Source organism: Crassostrea angulata, chromosome 8 (genome assembly GCF_025612915.1).
Source record: "Crassostrea angulata isolate pt1a10 chromosome 8, ASM2561291v2, whole genome shotgun sequence".
NCBI lineage: Eukaryota > Metazoa > Mollusca > Bivalvia > Ostreida > Ostreidae > Magallana > Magallana angulata.
The window spans coordinates 1,086,383-1,104,998 of NC_069118.1; the positions used below are offsets into that span (position 1 = coordinate 1,086,383).

General features: G+C 32.3%; 1 protein-coding gene across 2 annotated transcripts; it reads left to right on the forward strand.

Moving 5' to 3' along the window:
* Positions 1-5,563: 5,563 nt before the first annotated feature.
* On the forward strand, positions 5,564-11,710 carry LOC128160456 (brevican core protein-like). 2 transcript variants are annotated; one of them, XM_052823775.1, is made up of 4 exons: positions 5,564-5,988; positions 8,905-8,984; positions 10,346-10,454; positions 11,372-11,710. In XM_052823775.1, exons 1-4 carry the CDS (start codon positions 5,667-5,669, stop codon positions 11,608-11,610), a joined length of 750 nt encoding a protein of 249 aa, XP_052679735.1. In that variant the 5' UTR covers positions 5,564-5,666; the 3' UTR covers positions 11,611-11,710. The 2 variants fall into 2 exon arrangements, with proteins under 2 accessions (XP_052679735.1, XP_052679736.1); XM_052823776.1 differs by having other exon boundaries at positions 10,346-10,445.
* The last annotated feature ends 6,906 nt before the right edge of the window (positions 11,711-18,616 follow it).

Here is an 18,616-nt window from a genome sequence, read left to right on the forward strand (position 1 = left end):
GGAACATTAAAGGACAGGATGAATGACCATCTTTAAGTCCTCCTTAAAGATAGCTTAAAGGTGTTTAAAGGTAGCTTAAAGACGATCTTTAAGCCACCTTTAAGCTACCTTTAAGCTATATGTATTGCTTAAAGGTGGCTTAAAGAAAGCGTAAAGATGGCTTAAAGTCAGCTTAAAGACTATCTTTAAGTCACCTTTAAGCCACCTTTAAGGACAACTTATAGGTCCTTAATGTTCAGACTTCTTTAAGCCACCTTTAAGCCACCTTTAAGCTACCTTTAAGCCACCTTTAAGCCATTAAAAAAAAAATTAATTCAATGTTGTGCTTAATTTCCAACAAAATGTATTAACTTTATGAAAGAAAAAGTATTAAAACGGTTTTTGTTCTAGAAAGAAAAATGAAAAAAAAACACAAAAAAAACCAGCCACGGCGAGAATTGAACCCGGGACCCTTAGTTTACTAGCATCACCACACATCCTCTGCGCCACGGCAACTTACATTTATGTAAGCGTTTTTATATCCTATATATCAGTGGATATTGAATCACTGTATTGAATGTGTTTACTTGAAAAGATTGTGACAAACCATTCAGTTTGTAACAATCAATTATATCTAATTTATAAATTACATGCATGCATGTATTTAGAATGAAATACGGAACTTGGTCTTCAGTGAACAAAAATATATATTACCTAAATGGAAACCGTTAGGTTCACTATAGTAGGCTTTCTGACATGTAGTTAATAAATTTAAACCGAGTAGATATAGGTTCATCTTATTTATAGCTATAAAAATGTAAGAAAGAAAATGAAATCATTTCTTTAATTAAATGCATTGATACTATTAGGGTATTTGTTCAATTTCCCACAATTTCCAGGTTTTCATGATCGCGGTGCCGTTCCAATATGTTTAAATATTTACATGTAATTGTATGTACATGATTTATAAACTATCAATTCTATAACAAACAAAATTACCAATTACCGGTGACGTATTTACTGCATGTGGCAATTGCAAATGACTTGTACATACAATTGTATGATGTGCCAGGCCGGGTATATTTGACATATTTACCCTTATACATATATTTAAATAATCAACCCCTATTTATGATCACCGGTAAATTAATTAATTAGCCTCAAGATTTTACTCTTACATACATGTATCGTTAATTTGTAGACGTAACATCTTTGAAACCCAGAGCTAGGAAATAATACTTTGAAAATGAATTACAAATGTAAATTAACTTTTATTCACTAGACTTATCGTATACTCGTACATACTAAAATTCAACGCCTTTAGAAACCCTGACGTGCACCTGGGCACACGACACACCTGTTGTGTATATCTTGTATATTCTGTGTTAGTTCCAGGGGTTTTCTTAAGTTGGACAAACAGTAGACTTTAATTAGATATACACAAACCTGCACCTGGGCACACGACACAACTGTTGTGTATATCTTGCATATTCTGTGTTAGGTCCAGGGGTTTTTTTTAAGTTGTACAAACAATAGACTCTAATTAGATATACACAAACGAACAAAACTATGTCTAGACAAACAAAGCAGTAATATCCTGCCCGATATAACAAAGGCAGTTGAGAGTCTTTTCATCTTTAACATGTATCTAGCAGATCTAGAGTTAGAAATAATGAAAATTGAAAAAAAAAATACAAACCTTAAACCGATTAACAAATTAAATCATGCATTTTTGGTTCATTATCTTTATTTTGTTTAATAACCGGATGAACTGAGAGAGAGAGAGAGAGAGAGAGAGAGAGAGAGAGAGAGAGAGAGAGAGAGAGAGAGAGAGTGAGAGAGAGAGAAAGAGAGAGAGAGAGATTTTTCACCGATTAATTTATAATAGGAAACAAACATACTTTAATTAGTTTTATGCACATATTAAGATACAGAGACTGCGCTAATCCCTACAATAATTTTGAAACCCCCAAAAAATTATAAATAATTTTTTAACGGCAATCTGTGTCCATCGGAGCGGTGCTGATGATAGCGATCTGTGGAGCGACGATTAAAACCGCCTGGAACACCCTCCCCCCTTCCTTCGAAATTATATTATCACTCGGATGACCCCTTCCATCTCTATAAAAGAGCTTTTGCATTTAATATATGTGTTTATTGTTCAGCTTGAACAATATTGACTTAAAGGCAACTTAAAGACAGTGTAAAGGCAGTGTAAAGAGAGCGTAAATGCCACTTAAAGATGCTTAAAGGTGGCTTAATGGTGGCTTAAAGAAGTTTGGACATTAAGGACCTATAAGCACTTGCTTAAAGGTGACTTAAAGGCGGCTTAAAGGTCGTATAGCCTTTAAGCTCCTTTAAGTCACCTTTAAGCCACCTTTAAGGACTTGCTTAAAGGTGGTTTTTCGTCCTGTGTATAATCATAGGCCTGATAGTTATTTTTAATCGTGCTGGGTAAACTATGCATTGGGGAACAGTGTGATATTAGGCAATTTACAGCATTTTAATTCCTTACGTCCTATTATAAGGATTTTGATGCAATGTTTATTAATTTATTATGTAATTGTTAATAATACGAAGGTGTATGGATCAGTAAGCTACCGATATAATACTTAGTACAAAACAAATCCCTACTCAAAATTATGAAAGAATTTAATTTCTATATTCACATTCACTTTTGCGATCTTCGACTTACTAGTTATCACCTTTACGATGGTGAAGCTAAGCATACTACCGGATTGTGACGTAATGCAATATACTCGAACTTATTTAAAGAGACTTAAATATGATTTGAGCTCCTAATTTTCAAATGTAAAATGTAAATGTAAGTTTGCTATTGTTTTATGTCTATAGAATTATTAATATGGGTACTGTTAATGCGTCTTCAAAATTTGAACGCGAATAGTAAGTTGTTTGCAAGATACAGAGTTTAAAATTCTCTGTTTTGTCATTGTTTACAAATCTGTTGTATTAGTATGCGTTTCAATTAAATGGTGCTTTTTTTGTTGATAATATTATATAATAAACACAATGAATTAATTCTTCTTCTTTGACAATTTGTCAATTTGTCAAATAACTGCTAATTTCTTTACTTTACATTATTTGTAAACAAATATAAGAATCGAGCTTTGTTTACATAAAAAATGCATTCTTAATTTTGTATCTTACTTGTTACTTGATTTCTAATATAATTTTGGTCAATCATTCAAAATGCACAAGTAAACCATTTTATGCATAAAAAAAATAAAAACTAAAATGTTCATCACAAATCGTGTCAGGGTCCTTTAAATACATATACCTTAAGGATGGTTTCATTTGAAATGCTTTAGTTTGTAATGTATTATTGTACATTAACATTAAAAATGTATATGACAAATGATACACCTCTTTCAAATACTGGGGGATTTACATTGCTGGCCACCATTGTTCACTCTCCAAATATCGTTCTATTTTGTGGACCAAAAATACCTTAATAGTGTTTTTATTATTTTATGAAGAGCAAATATATTTTAATGAACTGAACTTGTGAGTTTATTGGTTGCTTCATAATGCCGGCTTGTTTTTCTGGATATCAAACAAAAAAAGCAGAACAGTGCTCATAAACTCCCAAAGGACGATTTTATCAAACATAAACATCGAATCAATGATGCATGAAGTCAAATATTGAGTTGCTTGCAAGATACATAGTTTAAATTTATCTGTTTTGTCATTGTTTACATATCTGTTATATTAGTATGCGTTTCAATTAAATAGTGCTTTTTTGTTGTTAATATTATATAATAAACACAATGAATCAATTTCTCTTCTTTGACAGTAGTCAATTGGTCAAATAACTGGTAATTTCTTTACTTTACATTATTTGTAAACAAATATAAGAACCGAGCTTTGTTTACATAAAAATGCATTCTTAATTTTGTTTCTCACTCGAACTTGATTTCTAATATTCAAATTTAGGTCAATCATTCAAAATGCACAAGTAAACCATTCTATGCATAAAAAAAAAATAAAACTAAAATGTTCATCACAAATCGTGTCAGGGTCCTTTAAATACATATACCTTAAGGATGGTTTCATTTGAAATGCTTTAGTTTGTAATGTATTATTGTACATAAACATTAAAAATGTATATGACAAATGATACACCTCTTTCAAATACTGGGGGATTTTCATTGCTGGCCACCATTGTTCACTCTCTAATTATCGTTCTATTTTGTGGACCAAAAATACCTGAATAGTGTTTTATTATTTTATGAAGAGCAAATATATTTTAATGAACTGAACTTACGATTTTATTGGCGGCTTCATAATGCTGTCTTGTTTTTCTGGATGTCAAAAAAAGCAGAATAATGCTAATAGACTCCCAGAGGACGATTTTATCAAACATAAACATCAAATCAATGATTCATGAATGAACAATGATAATGCACAAAACGATTAGAAATATGAGCAATTAATAACTAACTTTTAGAGAGATGTATATGTTTTATTTATCATTTTTATTCACAAAAAGGGAAAAGTTTTTTCCAGTGAATGGGGAATTGGTCGGCAAATTGTAATGGATGAACGCTTTTTATTCCACTTGAAACATGTTGTTTGCCACTTGTTCTCTATGTGATATCCATTATCAATATTTGATATAGATTTTGATGTCATATAAGAATGTCTCCAAAAGTTTGTTATTTCACAGCTAGAAACTATTTGATATAAATTTTTTGTAATTTCCTTCTTAATAACCAACACACATTTTTTAAGTTATGAAGTGCTCTCTCTCTCTCTCTCTCTCTCTCTGTCTCTCTCTCTCTCTCTCACTCTCTCTCTCTCTCTCTCCTGCAGAGATCACCTGTTTCCCCAACATATCGCTCAGAGCAAACCTTGCAACTGATAAAATAGATGCAGTTGTCTGTGCGACAAGACGCATTGCCCAGTATTTTGTAGGTACGACCTGTAAAGGGGCCCATAAAACTGTATATTGCATGCACAAAAGGCGTCTGGTACTTAAAGAAATTTTAAAGCCACAATTGGGTAATGGATTGCTTAATCTCCCTCTCACTATTATGTCCTTTAAAATCTTTGGGCGTTTAAATGCAGCCATTAGTGGATCCTAGAAAAGGTTAGCCATTCTTTTGATAGTGTAAAGAATGAGCAAATTATTTTTATTATTCTGTTCAGGTTCTTTAGGATGTGGTGATAGATAATGCCAAGTGGAGCCCTCCTTTTGTCTGTTTTCTCTTTGTATTGCAAAAGTGTTTTCTAATCATTTGTGAAAATCTCATCAATTTCTGATTGCACTGTTTGGGCTTTATAGCCTTGACTACACCAATGGGATTTTAATATCTTGCTCTGTTCTAAAAGAAAAAAGTATCAGAAGAACAGATTCTCTAAGAGAATCATTAACTTGCAAGTCAACTTAGTTATCTTAAATGTAAACCCATTTATTCTGCATGTTGAAAAACTTCTTTTGCAAATTGACATGTATAAGGCAAAATTATGCTACTATAGTAGCAGTAACGAGATTCGTACTCCACCACGAATATCGAAAATCCAGCCTTTATTGATTAGGAGTGTCAACGGCTATATAAATGGTTTAACCACAAACTATTGTAGATGCGCAGTAAGAAGATTGTCATCATATATGTAGATTAGTAGACTTTCATCACAGAAACGGGACATTTCTTTTTATTATCATTATGTTAGGGGTCTTTTCCGGACGCTTCGCTGTTTTTATGTCTTTCTTTTTCATTGGTGATATCATTTCGCTTAATGTGAATTTGTATTTTGAGAAAAATGATAAATTCAAAGATCTACTGCCGATTACTGGTGATGATAACTACATCTACACAAAGAATGACCTGAGTTTGTTCGAGTGTGCTGGAAGCTGTAAATTTTGTGCCGGATTTCTGTATAACAGTGGGTCAAAAACTTGTCATCTTCTGAAAAGTCTTCTCAACGAGACAAGTTTTAACAGAGATCATGTGGATATTGGATGGGAGCTTTATGAAAGTTTGAATGGTATGTTAAGGAATTGTTAAACAGAACTGAATAATTGATAAAACATTTTGTGATATGAAAATATAAACAATATATATTTTTTAAAGATAAAAATAAAGATTTATTCGTGTTAAATGAATACATGTATTAAAACAAACTATATAGTAAATGCTACTTTGTATGACACAAAGTGTGGTCCCCTGAATTGCCATCACGTGATATGTGTTGATAATTCTACCAAACGGAGGTCATTAACAAATTTCAATTTTGCACAGGCATACCCTTATTTGAATTAAGAATTTAAATGATAATTAAATTCTACTTATTTAGTAGATTCTGAAAAGTGCTGTTGCTTCGTACAGAGCTCATCTTTTATTAGAATAAATATCAAAGAAATGAACTCTTGTTGAAATGTATATACGTATTTGACTTGGCTTAATATTTTACGTATTTATTAATTCATTCTATAGATTTTTCGAAGCAGCAGCACTTTTTAATAAACTAAATATTCCCTTAATTTATACCCAAAAGATTGTAATGATCTGTTAAGTGTATGCCCTTGTAAAAAGTGGATTTAGATAGGCTTCCCGATGGCAAACACGTCACACTTGTACATTAAACACTCTAGAAAAAAAATAATACACGCTCCAAAAAATAATCGCATGCTGGGTCAAACCAAGCATAATGAATAGGATTTACTGGTGTAATAATTGTATTAAGATTATGCTCCTTTCATTTATGAAATGCATTTTCCCATGTTAAAAAGTTGATTGATCTGCCTCTCTTTACACATAATACGCGTCACAATTTACAGTATGAAGTCACTTCGACAAGTGCATCGCGATCAGTCAGTTGTTTATATTTATCGTTGTTGTACTTATTTGACTACAAAGTTACACGCAGAGGTAGTTTTTAATGTAGTTTAATGTCTTCTACATGTAACAATCGGGAATAATTTTATTTTTGAGCATTTTTGATGACTTGTTGTTTTGTGTGATGTCACATTTAACATTTTCCGTCCTTTCTGGTCGGCGCGACCACAAAGTAGAACTTAACAGTGCTGCGCAACTAAATTCTGCTACATAATAATCTTTTATATTTATCTATCATTAATATACTATTTAAAGCTTCCATACATTCTTCGAACGTCGAAAATTTCTTATTACCACCTCATAATACTAAAAGAATGATTCCTTACTCCTTAAATAAGCTCTGCTAAGCGTAAACACTTTCTCCATAATTCCATTTGTATTATGAATTTTTTCATTGTTTGAAGTTAAAAGTTTAGTCTCCGTACGAAAATGTTGGCCGTTTTCCGGCTGAACTCAGGGTGAACTTAGACGTATTTCGGTTAATATGTAGCCGTACTTAGGGGTATCAAAGGCGTACATGGAAAACGCTTTGCATATGTATGTTAGACGGATTCCATCTTATTCATAACCGGACCTTACCTCAAACCTCTGCCGTATTTTCAGCATCTAGCCGTTTTCTGTTAAAGTTAACCGTATTATTTCTCATTGCCCGGCATTACGTTTGATGACTGATGATGCTTTTCTAAATTAAAGAATAATAAAGGTGTATTTCCTCCTTTTTCTACCCATTTTGCAGTGGATCTAATATGTGCTCTTTTAGATTGTTTATCATAAATAGAATCCAGATCAGCTTCTAGGTGTTTGATTTTTTTTTTATTTTGTAAAGAAAATTTGGTTCTAACTTGTTTCATTGAGAGCGATAATTTTTTTAATTTGAAAGAAAGTGCAACTTGGGTCGCCTGGTTTGTGACCGGGTTTTTTGCAAACTTTACAACGGGATTCTTATTTACAGATGTTCCTGGCATACCCTCTATCTCAGCTAATTTTCGCTGAATTTTAGGTAGACCTTAGTAAAATAACAGACAGCGTATGCCACATGTACATAAATCTATTTCAATATTATGCTTTTTGCTTGTTACCGGCTATCTTATTTTTTCATACAGTATTTTGCTTTTCAACTAAGCTCCTAACATATCAAGAAGCTTGACGACGGCCGATTCATCGGCAGATAACGGTGGCCTACAAAGGCAAAACTTTCAGAGTATTTACAGTACTAGTGGGGTCATGGTTTTCTGAACTGTAAGGATTTGTATCTAAAAAAATTAAAGATATGTTTTGTATAGATTTTTTCTACTTCCTTGGTTTTTTACATACACACGCCACAGATTTTTGTCTAATTGCAAGCAGTGCAAGGAATTCCTATTCACATCAATTACACGCTCCATTATCATAAAGTCCCTTACCTGATTAGCGCCAAAACACTGTAGATCAGAGTCCTTCAGGTATAACGGTTTGATTGTTCTGTCAGGAAGTTGCTCAGCCATGACGAGTGTCGGACACAGGTATAAACACAGGTATATAAAGGTGATCATCGCTCACTGCGTAATCACCGGAAGGTCAATATAAATATACAGTATTTAGTCGAAATCATCAAAATAATCAGAATGTTAACATATATACAATCAATAGGAACAAGCTTTACTCATACCCATGTTAAAGAATGTTTTGGAATTTTTGAAATACAGAAAAAATTGTCACAGAATCAAAGAAATGAGCGTCTAATATGATCCGTATCACGTGACCAAAAACCAAACGCAGAATAATATCGGATCGAGCAAACTTAAACTTTAATCATGCCTTCATTTTTTTGTATCCCTGTATATAGACTTACACGAATGTATAGTCTTTCTTTAGTTCCGTTATGTTTTTGAAAAAAATGTAATAATAAGAATATAAGAAATCCAATGAATTTAGTCATAGAATCAATTGGACCATACAGCCTTACAACTTTTGTGTGAAAAACTCTGATTTTCTTTCCCTAATATACGTGGCATATTATCGTTAATATGTTGAAAACGTATTTCATTCTTTTATCATATTTAGTTATAATCATTATCACTTACAGTTTGCGGTTCGGGATGGCATCTTTACAACACTCATTGTTATACGTACTTGGACTTGAAAATAACATGGGCAGACGCAAAGGTAACAATTAAGTTATGGTTATACGTAAGGAGTAAGGTTTTTCAAGTGTGCAATGACACCAGTTTTATATATACATATACAATTTTATAGAATTTGAAATTACTTAACGTAAAATGAGTTATATTGTTACCAAACCAACATTGCTGCAAAACGCTACAATAACTGAAAGGTAGCTGAAAGGTAACTGAAAGGTGACTGAACGGCATAGCGTGTCTTATAGCATAATCGAAAACGGTATTGGCTACACTGCGTGGTAATACATAGCATATGCTACATGAAAAAATACTGCTTTTAAAATATTGTTTTGAAAGTGCAGAAATTGGAAATAATGATATAAATATAAGTAATACGGAATTGTTCTTTGAATACTAGCATTATGAGGTGATAACTTCGGTCGGAGCACGGTCGAATCTATCATAAAACCCTTCGGGCTTTATTAGACTTGACCACGCCCCGATCAAAATTATCCTCTCATAATACTCAAAAAATGATTCCTTATTCTTTAAATGGACTTGGACACGAATAGGGGTCAAAATTATTTATTTATTTTTTATGTATAAAATTGTTTACTGGTGCATTTTAAATAATTGACCAAAATATTGAATGTTAAAGTTACAAGCGAGATACAGACGTAAGAATTGGTTGTTATGTAAACAAAGCTTGCGTCTTATAGTTGTATACAAAAAATGCTATGTAGAGAATTACCATTTCTTAGACAAAATGATATGTAAAAAAAAATTAAAATAACTCAATATCTTGGTAAATACTAGTATCAACAAAAGAAAGATACATTTGATTAAAACTTACACCAATACAACACATATGTAAAAAATGACAAAATTCGAGCTTTATTTACATAACAAAGAATTTGATATTTGACTTTCAAATTTTTAGATTAAAAACTTCTTTATTAATTAGTATAAACTTTGAAAATGGAAAAATAAAAATTGAAAAGTTTAAGTCAAATCGGGCCCAAGTCCCTTTAACTACTTTAACATACCGAATTAAGAGGTATGGAGAATTAAAAAATATTTATTATTAATCATCATAATATTCCTTTATTATATATATATATATATATATATATATATATATATATATATATATATATATATATATATATATATAATAAAAAATAACAGAAAGAAAGGAAAAGATTATAATGAAACCGGTAGAGTTTTGAATCGGCTTTCTGTTATTTTTTGTTATTTATTACTTGTGTGGATTAACTTTACCCATTTTGGATTTTATATATATATAAACACATTTTCTTATTTGTTTAAAAATAAACTAAAGAATGATAGAAAAAAAGAAATACACAGTCATAGAAAACAAAGTGAAACGTTTTGCATTGTTGACAGGAAAGCTGTGCCAGCATCGGTGCATACCTTGTTCAAATAGACACAATGGATGAAAACAAATGGATAAAAGAAACATTACAACCAGCATTGAATAGCTCCAGTAAGCTTCGTTAATGTTACATTTAATTGTAGCATATACATTTTTTCAATCGTCATTAAAAGAAAAAAAAATCAAAGATTAATTTTACAAATCATGATCACACAGTATGTTCATTGATTTTTATATTTTATTAGATAATTACGACTGTCAAAAACATTTAAAAACTCCTCTTTACCTTTAAAGGACTAAAGTAATATATGTTTATATACCATTTTTGAATAAGTTTTCTCATTATGTCACAAATGAGATAATTTTATTACTATGCCCCGAAAATTGCTGAATCACACCGGAAACAGTTATATTGCCCTCCCGGAAACAGTTATATTTCACAGGAAATAGTTATATTGCCCTCCCGAAACTGTAATATCACCATCGCGTGCAAGAATTCTGCATATTAATTACGTCGGGTTCGAAATTCAACGAGCCAGTTGCTAAGCAAACGTAAACAGATCCGCGAACTTTAAACATGTCAGGCCAAATCTGCGGTTTGTTCATCTAAATTCAGATGAACTCGATAGTTTAATTGATGAAAAAAATTCGGCAAATACGACAAAAGTGATAAACTCAAGCGTGAGTGTTTTAAAAATATTTGCCTCTGCCTTGTGAATTAAATAAATATGTCCATTACCCGACTTTGATTTGTTTAAAAATGTTATATAACATATATTACATGTCTTCTCGGGCGACAATACCAGAATATTTGTCCCTCGGTGACAGGAAAGCCCTGGAGTGTTATGTCGCCCTCTGCCTTCGGCATCGGGCGACATAACACTCCAGGGCTTTCCTGCCACCTCGGGGCAAATATTCTGGTATGTCGCCCTCGATGCCATGTAATATATGTATAATATTAATTAGAGGTTTACATCTTGCGAACCAAACAATACGGTCAAATGTTGAAACAATGTTATATATCTTAATATTTACAGAAACTTGCAGCCATAGGTTTTGTTGTGATGCGTGGATCGGGGCCAGTGACCAAGTTAAGGAGGGTAATTTCCAGTGGACAAACAAAGAAAATGTGGTATTCTCCAACTGGATGGCAAAATGGGGGCAACCCGACAACTACCTCGACGAGGACTGTGTTGCTGTCTGTCTCAATGGTCAATGGAATGATCATCGTTGTTCTTACCTTTTAAATACTATCTGTGAAAAGACAGTTAGTTAATCATGATTTTAAATAACCCTCTGTTAATTGTTGTTGACTAAATTTCTTCTATTATTACCGGCCGTAAAAAAAAACTTTCTTTGAAAATTACTCACTTTGATTTTTAGGGTCTTCCGTTTTCAACGGAAGACCCTCTTGTTATTCTTCGGTTTCTTTTTAGGGTCTTCCGTTTCCAACGGAAGACCCTCTTGTTATTCTACGGTTTCTTTTTCTTTATTAGGGTCTTCCGTTTCCAACGGAAGACCCTATTGTTTTTCTTCGGATTCTTTTTCATTATTATTATTCTTCCTCTGACTTTTTTTGTGGCTTATATCTCAAAAACTATTCAACCGATTTCCACGAAATTTTCAGAACTTATTTGGTATCGTAAATACTCGAGGTTATTAAAATCAAAACTTATGGCGTCACTTCCGGTTTCAGAAATTGACGATTTTGTAAATTTTTAAGGGTCATTTTGTCCACGCATCTTCTCCGAAACTAATCAAGATAGAAGGTTGAAATTTTCAGGGATTGTAGATAAATGTATGTAGATGTACCCCATTGCCTTCACTTATGAAATTTGTGCAAGGCTTTGAAGCTCGCCTGAACCTGAAAATAAGCACCACATTTTTCCACGAAATTTTTTAACATTTTCTGAAATATCTTTTGATGTATACGTATTTTGTGAAATAATGTAATGCAAAAGATGATTATTTTTGCAAGACCTTTAATTTGATATAAAGTAAAAGGGGCTGGCCCCTCAAATTAGGGGCCTAGAGGGCTCTAAAGTCTTCTTACAATAACCTTTTACTGAACAATAATTTGTTATAAATCATAGAAGCAAAAATGTTTTTTGTACAACTGTTTATCTATACAGTACCATAGCTTAATCATATATTACGTAATTAGGGGTTTCAAGGGGCCAGAAGTTCAAAACTTTGATCATTTATATCGGAAAAAGAAAAAACATTTTGAAAAGCAATGTAGAACAAAAGTTGCTCAAAATATTGTTCTTAACAATATACCACCTTAAATTTTTTGATGATGGTCCCACTAAGGATTTTAAGGGTCGGCCCCTAAAACACATTTAAACAGATATTTCGAGAACGTTTAACACTTTGTGAACACTTGGTGAACTAAATATGTTTATTTTTGCAAGACCTTTAATTTGATATCAAGAAAGAGGGGCTGGCTTCTCAAATTAGGGGCCAAGAGGGCTCTAAAATCTTCTTAAAATAACTCTTTACTGAACAAAAATTTGTTATTTGTTATAGAAGCAAAAATGTTCACTATACAGCTGTTTATCTTTACAGTATCATAGCTAAGTCATATATTACGTAATTAGGGGTTTCAAGGGGCCAGAAGTTCAAAACTTTGATCATTAATATCTGAAAAAGGAGAAATATTTTGAAAAGCAATGTAGAACACAAAATGTTAAGGATAATGTTCTTAACAATATGGCAATTAAAAAATTTTTGTTGGTGACCCCTTTAAGGAGTTAAAGGGTCGGCCCCTAAAACACAGCTGTTCAGATATCTCGAAAACGTTTAACAATTCGTGAATACATGTGAACAAAATATGTTTGCGACACCTTTTATTTGATATAAAGAAAAAAAGGCTGGCCCCTCAAATTAGGGGCTAAAAGGGCTAGTAGGTCTTTTTATGATTACTTTTTTATAAGCGATTATTCTTACAGGTACTTCTAGCTTTTCTCTCGACATTAACGGAAGACCCACTCGTTGCTTTGCAACGAGCTTTGCTCTAGTTCATTATTATTATTCTTCCTCTGACTTTTTTTGTGGCTTATATCTCAAAAAGTATTTAACCGATTTCCACGAAATTTTCAGAACTTATTTGGTATCGTAAATACTCGAGGTTATTAAAATTTAAACATATGACGTCACCTCCGGTTTCAGAAATTGACAGTTTTGTAAATTTTTAAGGGTCATTTTGTCCACGCATCTCCTCCGAAACTAATCAAGATAGAAGCTTGAAATTTTCAGGGATTGTAGATAAATGTATGTAGATGTACCCCATTGCCTTCACTTATGGAAATTGTGCGAGGCTTTGATGCTCGCCTGAACCTGAAAATAAGCACAAAATTTTTCCACGAAATTTTTTAACATTTTCTGAAATATCTTTTGATGTATACATATTTTGTGAAATAATGTAATGCAAAAGATGTTTATTTTTGCAAGACCTTTAATTTAATATAAAGAAAAAGGGGCTGGCCCCTCAAATTAGGGGCCTAGAGGGCTCTAAAGTCTTCTTACAATAACCGTTTACTGAACAATAATTTGTTATCAATCATAGAAGCAAAAATGTTTATTGTACAACTGTTTATCTATACAGTACCATAGCTTAGTCATATATTACGTAATTAGGGGTTTCAAGGGGCCAAAAGTTCAAAACTTTGATCATTTATTTCGGAAAAAGGAGAAACATTTTGAAAAGCAATGTAGAACAAAAGTTGCTCAAAATAATGTTCTGTAGAATATGCCACTTTAAATTTGTTGATGATGGCCCCACTAAGGTTTTTAAGGGTCGGCCCCTAAAACACATTTATACAGATATCTCGAGAACAGTTAACACTTTGTGAACACTTGGTGAACTAAATATGTTTATATTTGCAAGACCTTTAATTTGATATCAAGAAAAAGGGGCTGGCCCTTCAAACTAGGGGCCATGAGGGCTCTAAAATCTTCTTACAATAACTCTTTACTGAACAAAAATTTGTTATTAATTATAGAAGCACAAATGTTCACTGTACAGCTGTTTATCTTATAGCTAAGTCATATATTAAGTAATTTGGGGTTTCAAGGGGCCAGAAGTTCAAAAATTTGATCATTAATATCTGAAAAAGGAGAAATATTTTGAAAAGCAATGTAGAACACAAAATGTTAAGAATAATGTTCTTAACAATATGGCAATTAAAATGTTTTGTTGGTGGCCCCGATAAGGACTTTAAAGGGTCGGCCCTTAAGGCACAGCTGTTCAGATATCTCGAAAATGTTTAATAATTCGTGAATACATGTGAACAAAATATGTTTACATTTGCGAGACCTTTTATTTAATATAAAGAAATAAGTGCTGGCCCCTCTAATTAGGGGCTAAAAGGGCTAGTAAGTCTTTTTATGATAACTTTTTTATAAGCGATAATTTGATATTTTTCATTTAGCAAAAACAAAGAACTTTTTAAGGTTAATCTAACGCTGAAATTCGTTTTAAAAACGGACCATGCATTACAGAGAAATTGGGGTTTAAAATTTGATTTTTCCGGAAATTATGATTCTGCGTTCTTGGTTTAAAAATCATTCATACCAAAAATAATCATGTCAAGTCGTACATGAACACATTCGGGTTTATTTTGTTAAGACATTCTTGAAATCGGAAAGGTTTTTGTTAAGTCGTACTTAAAATTATTCGGATTTTGTTAAGTCGTACCAAGAATTATTCGAATTTTTTTCTTTTTGTTTTAGTTACACTTGTTCTTGGCTTAAGAACTCTGCTTCTTACAGGTACTTCTAACTTTTCTCTCGACATTAACGGAAGACCCACTCGTTGCTTTGCAACGAGCTTTGCTCTAGTTATTCTTTTTTTTCTTTTTCTGACTTTTTTGGAGCGCTATTTCTCAAAAACTATCCAACCGATTCGCACAAAATTTTTAGGACGGATAAAGCATGATCGGCGCTACATATTATAAAATTTTTAAAGGATGACGTCACTTTCGGTTTCAGATATTGACGATTTTGTAAATTTTTAAGGGTCATTTTGTCCACGCATCTCCTCCGAAACTAATCAAGATAGAAGATTGAAATTTTCAGGGATTGTAGATGAATGTATGTAGATGTACCCCCATGCTTCCAATGATGAAAATTGCTCAAGGCCTCAAAGCTCGCCTGAACCTGAAAATTAGCACCAAATTTTTTCACGAAATTTTTGCACATTTTCTGTGATATCTTTTGATGTATAAATATTTTGTTAAAACATATAATGCAAAAGTTGTTTCAAATTACACGGGCTTTCGTTTAATATCAACAAAAAGGGGCTGGCCCCTCAAATTAGGGGCCAAGAGGGCTGTAAAGTCTTCTTACAATAACTCTTTACTGAATAATAATTTGTTATTAATTATAGAAGCAAAAATGTTCATTGTTGGGCTGTTTATCTATACAACACCATACTTAAGTCATATGTTACGTAATTAGGGGTTTCAAGGGGCCAGAAATTCAAAAATTTGATCATTAATATCTGAAAAAGGAGAAATATTTTTAAAAGCAATGTAGAACAAAAGTTGCTCAAAATAATGTTTTGAACAGTATGCTACCTTAAATGTTTTTGTTTATGACCCCATTTAGGAGTTAAAGGGTCGGCCCCTAAAACACATTTGTACATATATCTCAAGAATGATTAACATTTCTTGAACACTTGTAGAACAAAATATGTTTGTATTTGCAAGACCTTTCATTTGATATCAAGAAAAAGGGGCTGGCCCCTCAAATTAGGGGCCAAGAGGGCTCTAATGTCTTCTTACAATAACTCTTTACTGAACAATAATTTGTTATTAAATATAGAAGCAAAAATGTTGTTTGTACATCTGTTCATCTATACAGTACCATACCTAAGTCATAAATTATGTAATTAGGGGTTTCAAGGGGCTATAATTCAATATTTTGATCTCTAATATCTGAAAAAGGAGAAATATTTTGAAAAGCAATGTAGTACAAAAGTGCGCGGGGGTGTTAAGGAAGCATATGGGCAATATGCCGTCTTATTTTGACTGTTGTATTCAAAATCGTGAAATTAAATAATTATTTTGAATAAGATCAAAAACTTAGTATTATCCTTTAAAATAGATGTCAGTGCAATAAAATCGGGTAGTACATCACTGCCACATTGGTGCATTATCACGTGACAACTATAAATAGCTTACGTATATTCCTTAACATAAAATGAGATAGAACAACACTACCCCGTGGTTTCTAAAATAAAATAAACATACCAAGTGAAGGCAAAACATCTCAGTTTAATCAAAACCGCTGCTAGAATCCTATGTTTTTCTTTATTAAAAAGTTATTCATCAGGTACTCGTAAAACCTTCCCAACTTTTATAAAGTTTGCACGGAAAACGGCAAATTGCATTAAAACAACACACAATATGGGATTCTAGCAGCACCTTTCAATTTAAGCATTGATCAAACTAACGATACGTATAAAATTTCAAGTTCAATATACACGGGGTAGTGTTGTTCTAGTCGGATTTTTATATCGTAAACAACGACAGAGGAAAGCCTGGCCGAGAAATAAAAGCAAATTTACATACCTTTAAGCGAATGATTGATAAAACTAACATCTCCCCCAGTATTCTTATGTTCAATTCTCAATAAATCACACCACAATACTTTATTAGAAATCTTAGATTAGTTATGTTTTGAATATGTTTACAATGCTTTCCGATCAAATTCACACGACATTCAACTTTTAGTCATGACGTCATCAATGTGTAAATCTACGTAATACAAACTAATTTCTGGCAAAAATTGTCTTCAGTATTTTTTATTTGTTTTTGGTTTACGTTTCCTTGCTTATATATTTGAATATGTACATAATAACTGAGATTTATGATTTCACGGAATTACATGTAACTCAGATTCCATATGCTTCCTTAACACCCCCGCGTGGTTAGAAATAATGTTTTTTACAATATGATACCAAATATTTTGTTGTTAGTGGCCCCGGTAAGGGGTTAAAGGGTCGACCCCTAAAATACAGTTGTTTAGATATCTCGAGAACGGTTGACAATTCATGAACACTTCTAGAACAAAATATGTTTATATTAGCAAGACCTTTTTTTTGATATCAAGAAAAAGGGGCTGACCCTTCAATTTAAGGGCCTGAAGGGCTACTAAGTCTTTTTATAATAACTCTTTTCTGATCAATAATTTGATATAAATCATAAAGCAACAAAGGGGCTTTTATAAAGCTTAATTTAAACTGATATCCGTTTTAAAATTGGACGATGCATTACAGAGATATTGGGATTTAAAAATTGAGTTTTCCGGAAATTTTGATTCCACGTTCTTGGTTAAGGCAATAGTGTTGTGTTCAAAGATAAATTAACTCGTACCTAAAATAATTCGGAAATTGTTAATTCGTACTTAAACATAATCGGATTTTTTTTGTTAAGTCGTTCTTGAAATCAGAAAGGTTTTTGTTAAGTCGTACTTATAATAAATTGTATTTTGTTAAGTCGTACTAGGACTAATTCGATTTTTTTCATCTTTTTATTTTAGTTTTTCTTACTATTGGTATAAGAGCTCTGCTTCTTACAGGAACTTACAGCTTTACTTCCAACATTAACGGAAGACCCACTCGTTGCTTTGCAACGAGCTTTGCTCTAGTTATTATTATACTTTTTATTTTTTTTTCTGACTCCTTCTCGGCTTTATAACTCCAAAAGTTTCCAACCGATTTTAATGAAACTTTCAGCGATAATGTGAAACTATTATAGCTCAAAGATTTTAAAGTTTCCTTGACAACGTCACTTCCATTTTGACGTAACGTCATTTTTAAAATTTTCAAAAAGTCATTTTGTCCGCGGCGTTTCTCAAAAACGTTTTAAGATAGAGGCCTGAAATTTTCAATGGTTATGATTTGGTCGATTTACCTCTGTAATAAGGCTGGAAATGAAAATCTGTTACTTCCGGTCGAAACCGGAAGTGAAACAAATTTTTCGAAAAAATGAATTTTCTGATCAAATCAAAAATGAATATGTGTTTTGTAGAGCTTATTAAACTGAATCTAACACTGAAAGCCTTTTAAAAATCGGACGATGCATTACAGAGATATTGGGGTATAAAAATTGATTTTTCCGGAAATTTTGATTCCGTGTCCTTGGTTTAAAAAATAGCGTAATGTTCAAAGTAAAATTAACTCGTACCAAAAATAATTGTTAAGTCGTACTTGAACACATTCGGATTTTTTTTGTCAAGTCATTCTTGAAATCATTAAAGTTTTTGTTAATTCGTAC

What these genes read in the sequence shown, in the direction of transcription:
- LOC128160456 (XM_052823775.1), top strand. Translation starts at nt 5,667, where the DNA reads ATGTTAGGGGTCTTTTCCGGACGCTTCGCTGTTTTTATGTCTTTCTTT. An exon ending in GCTTTATGAAAGTTTGAATG is followed by an intron (nt 5,989 to 8,904) that starts GTATGTTAAGGA and finishes TATCACTTACAG; the next exon opens with TTTGCGGTTCGGGATGGCAT. An exon ending in TAACATGGGCAGACGCAAAG is followed by an intron (nt 8,985 to 10,345) that starts GTAACAATTAAG and finishes CATTGTTGACAG; the next exon opens with GAAAGCTGTGCCAGCATCGG.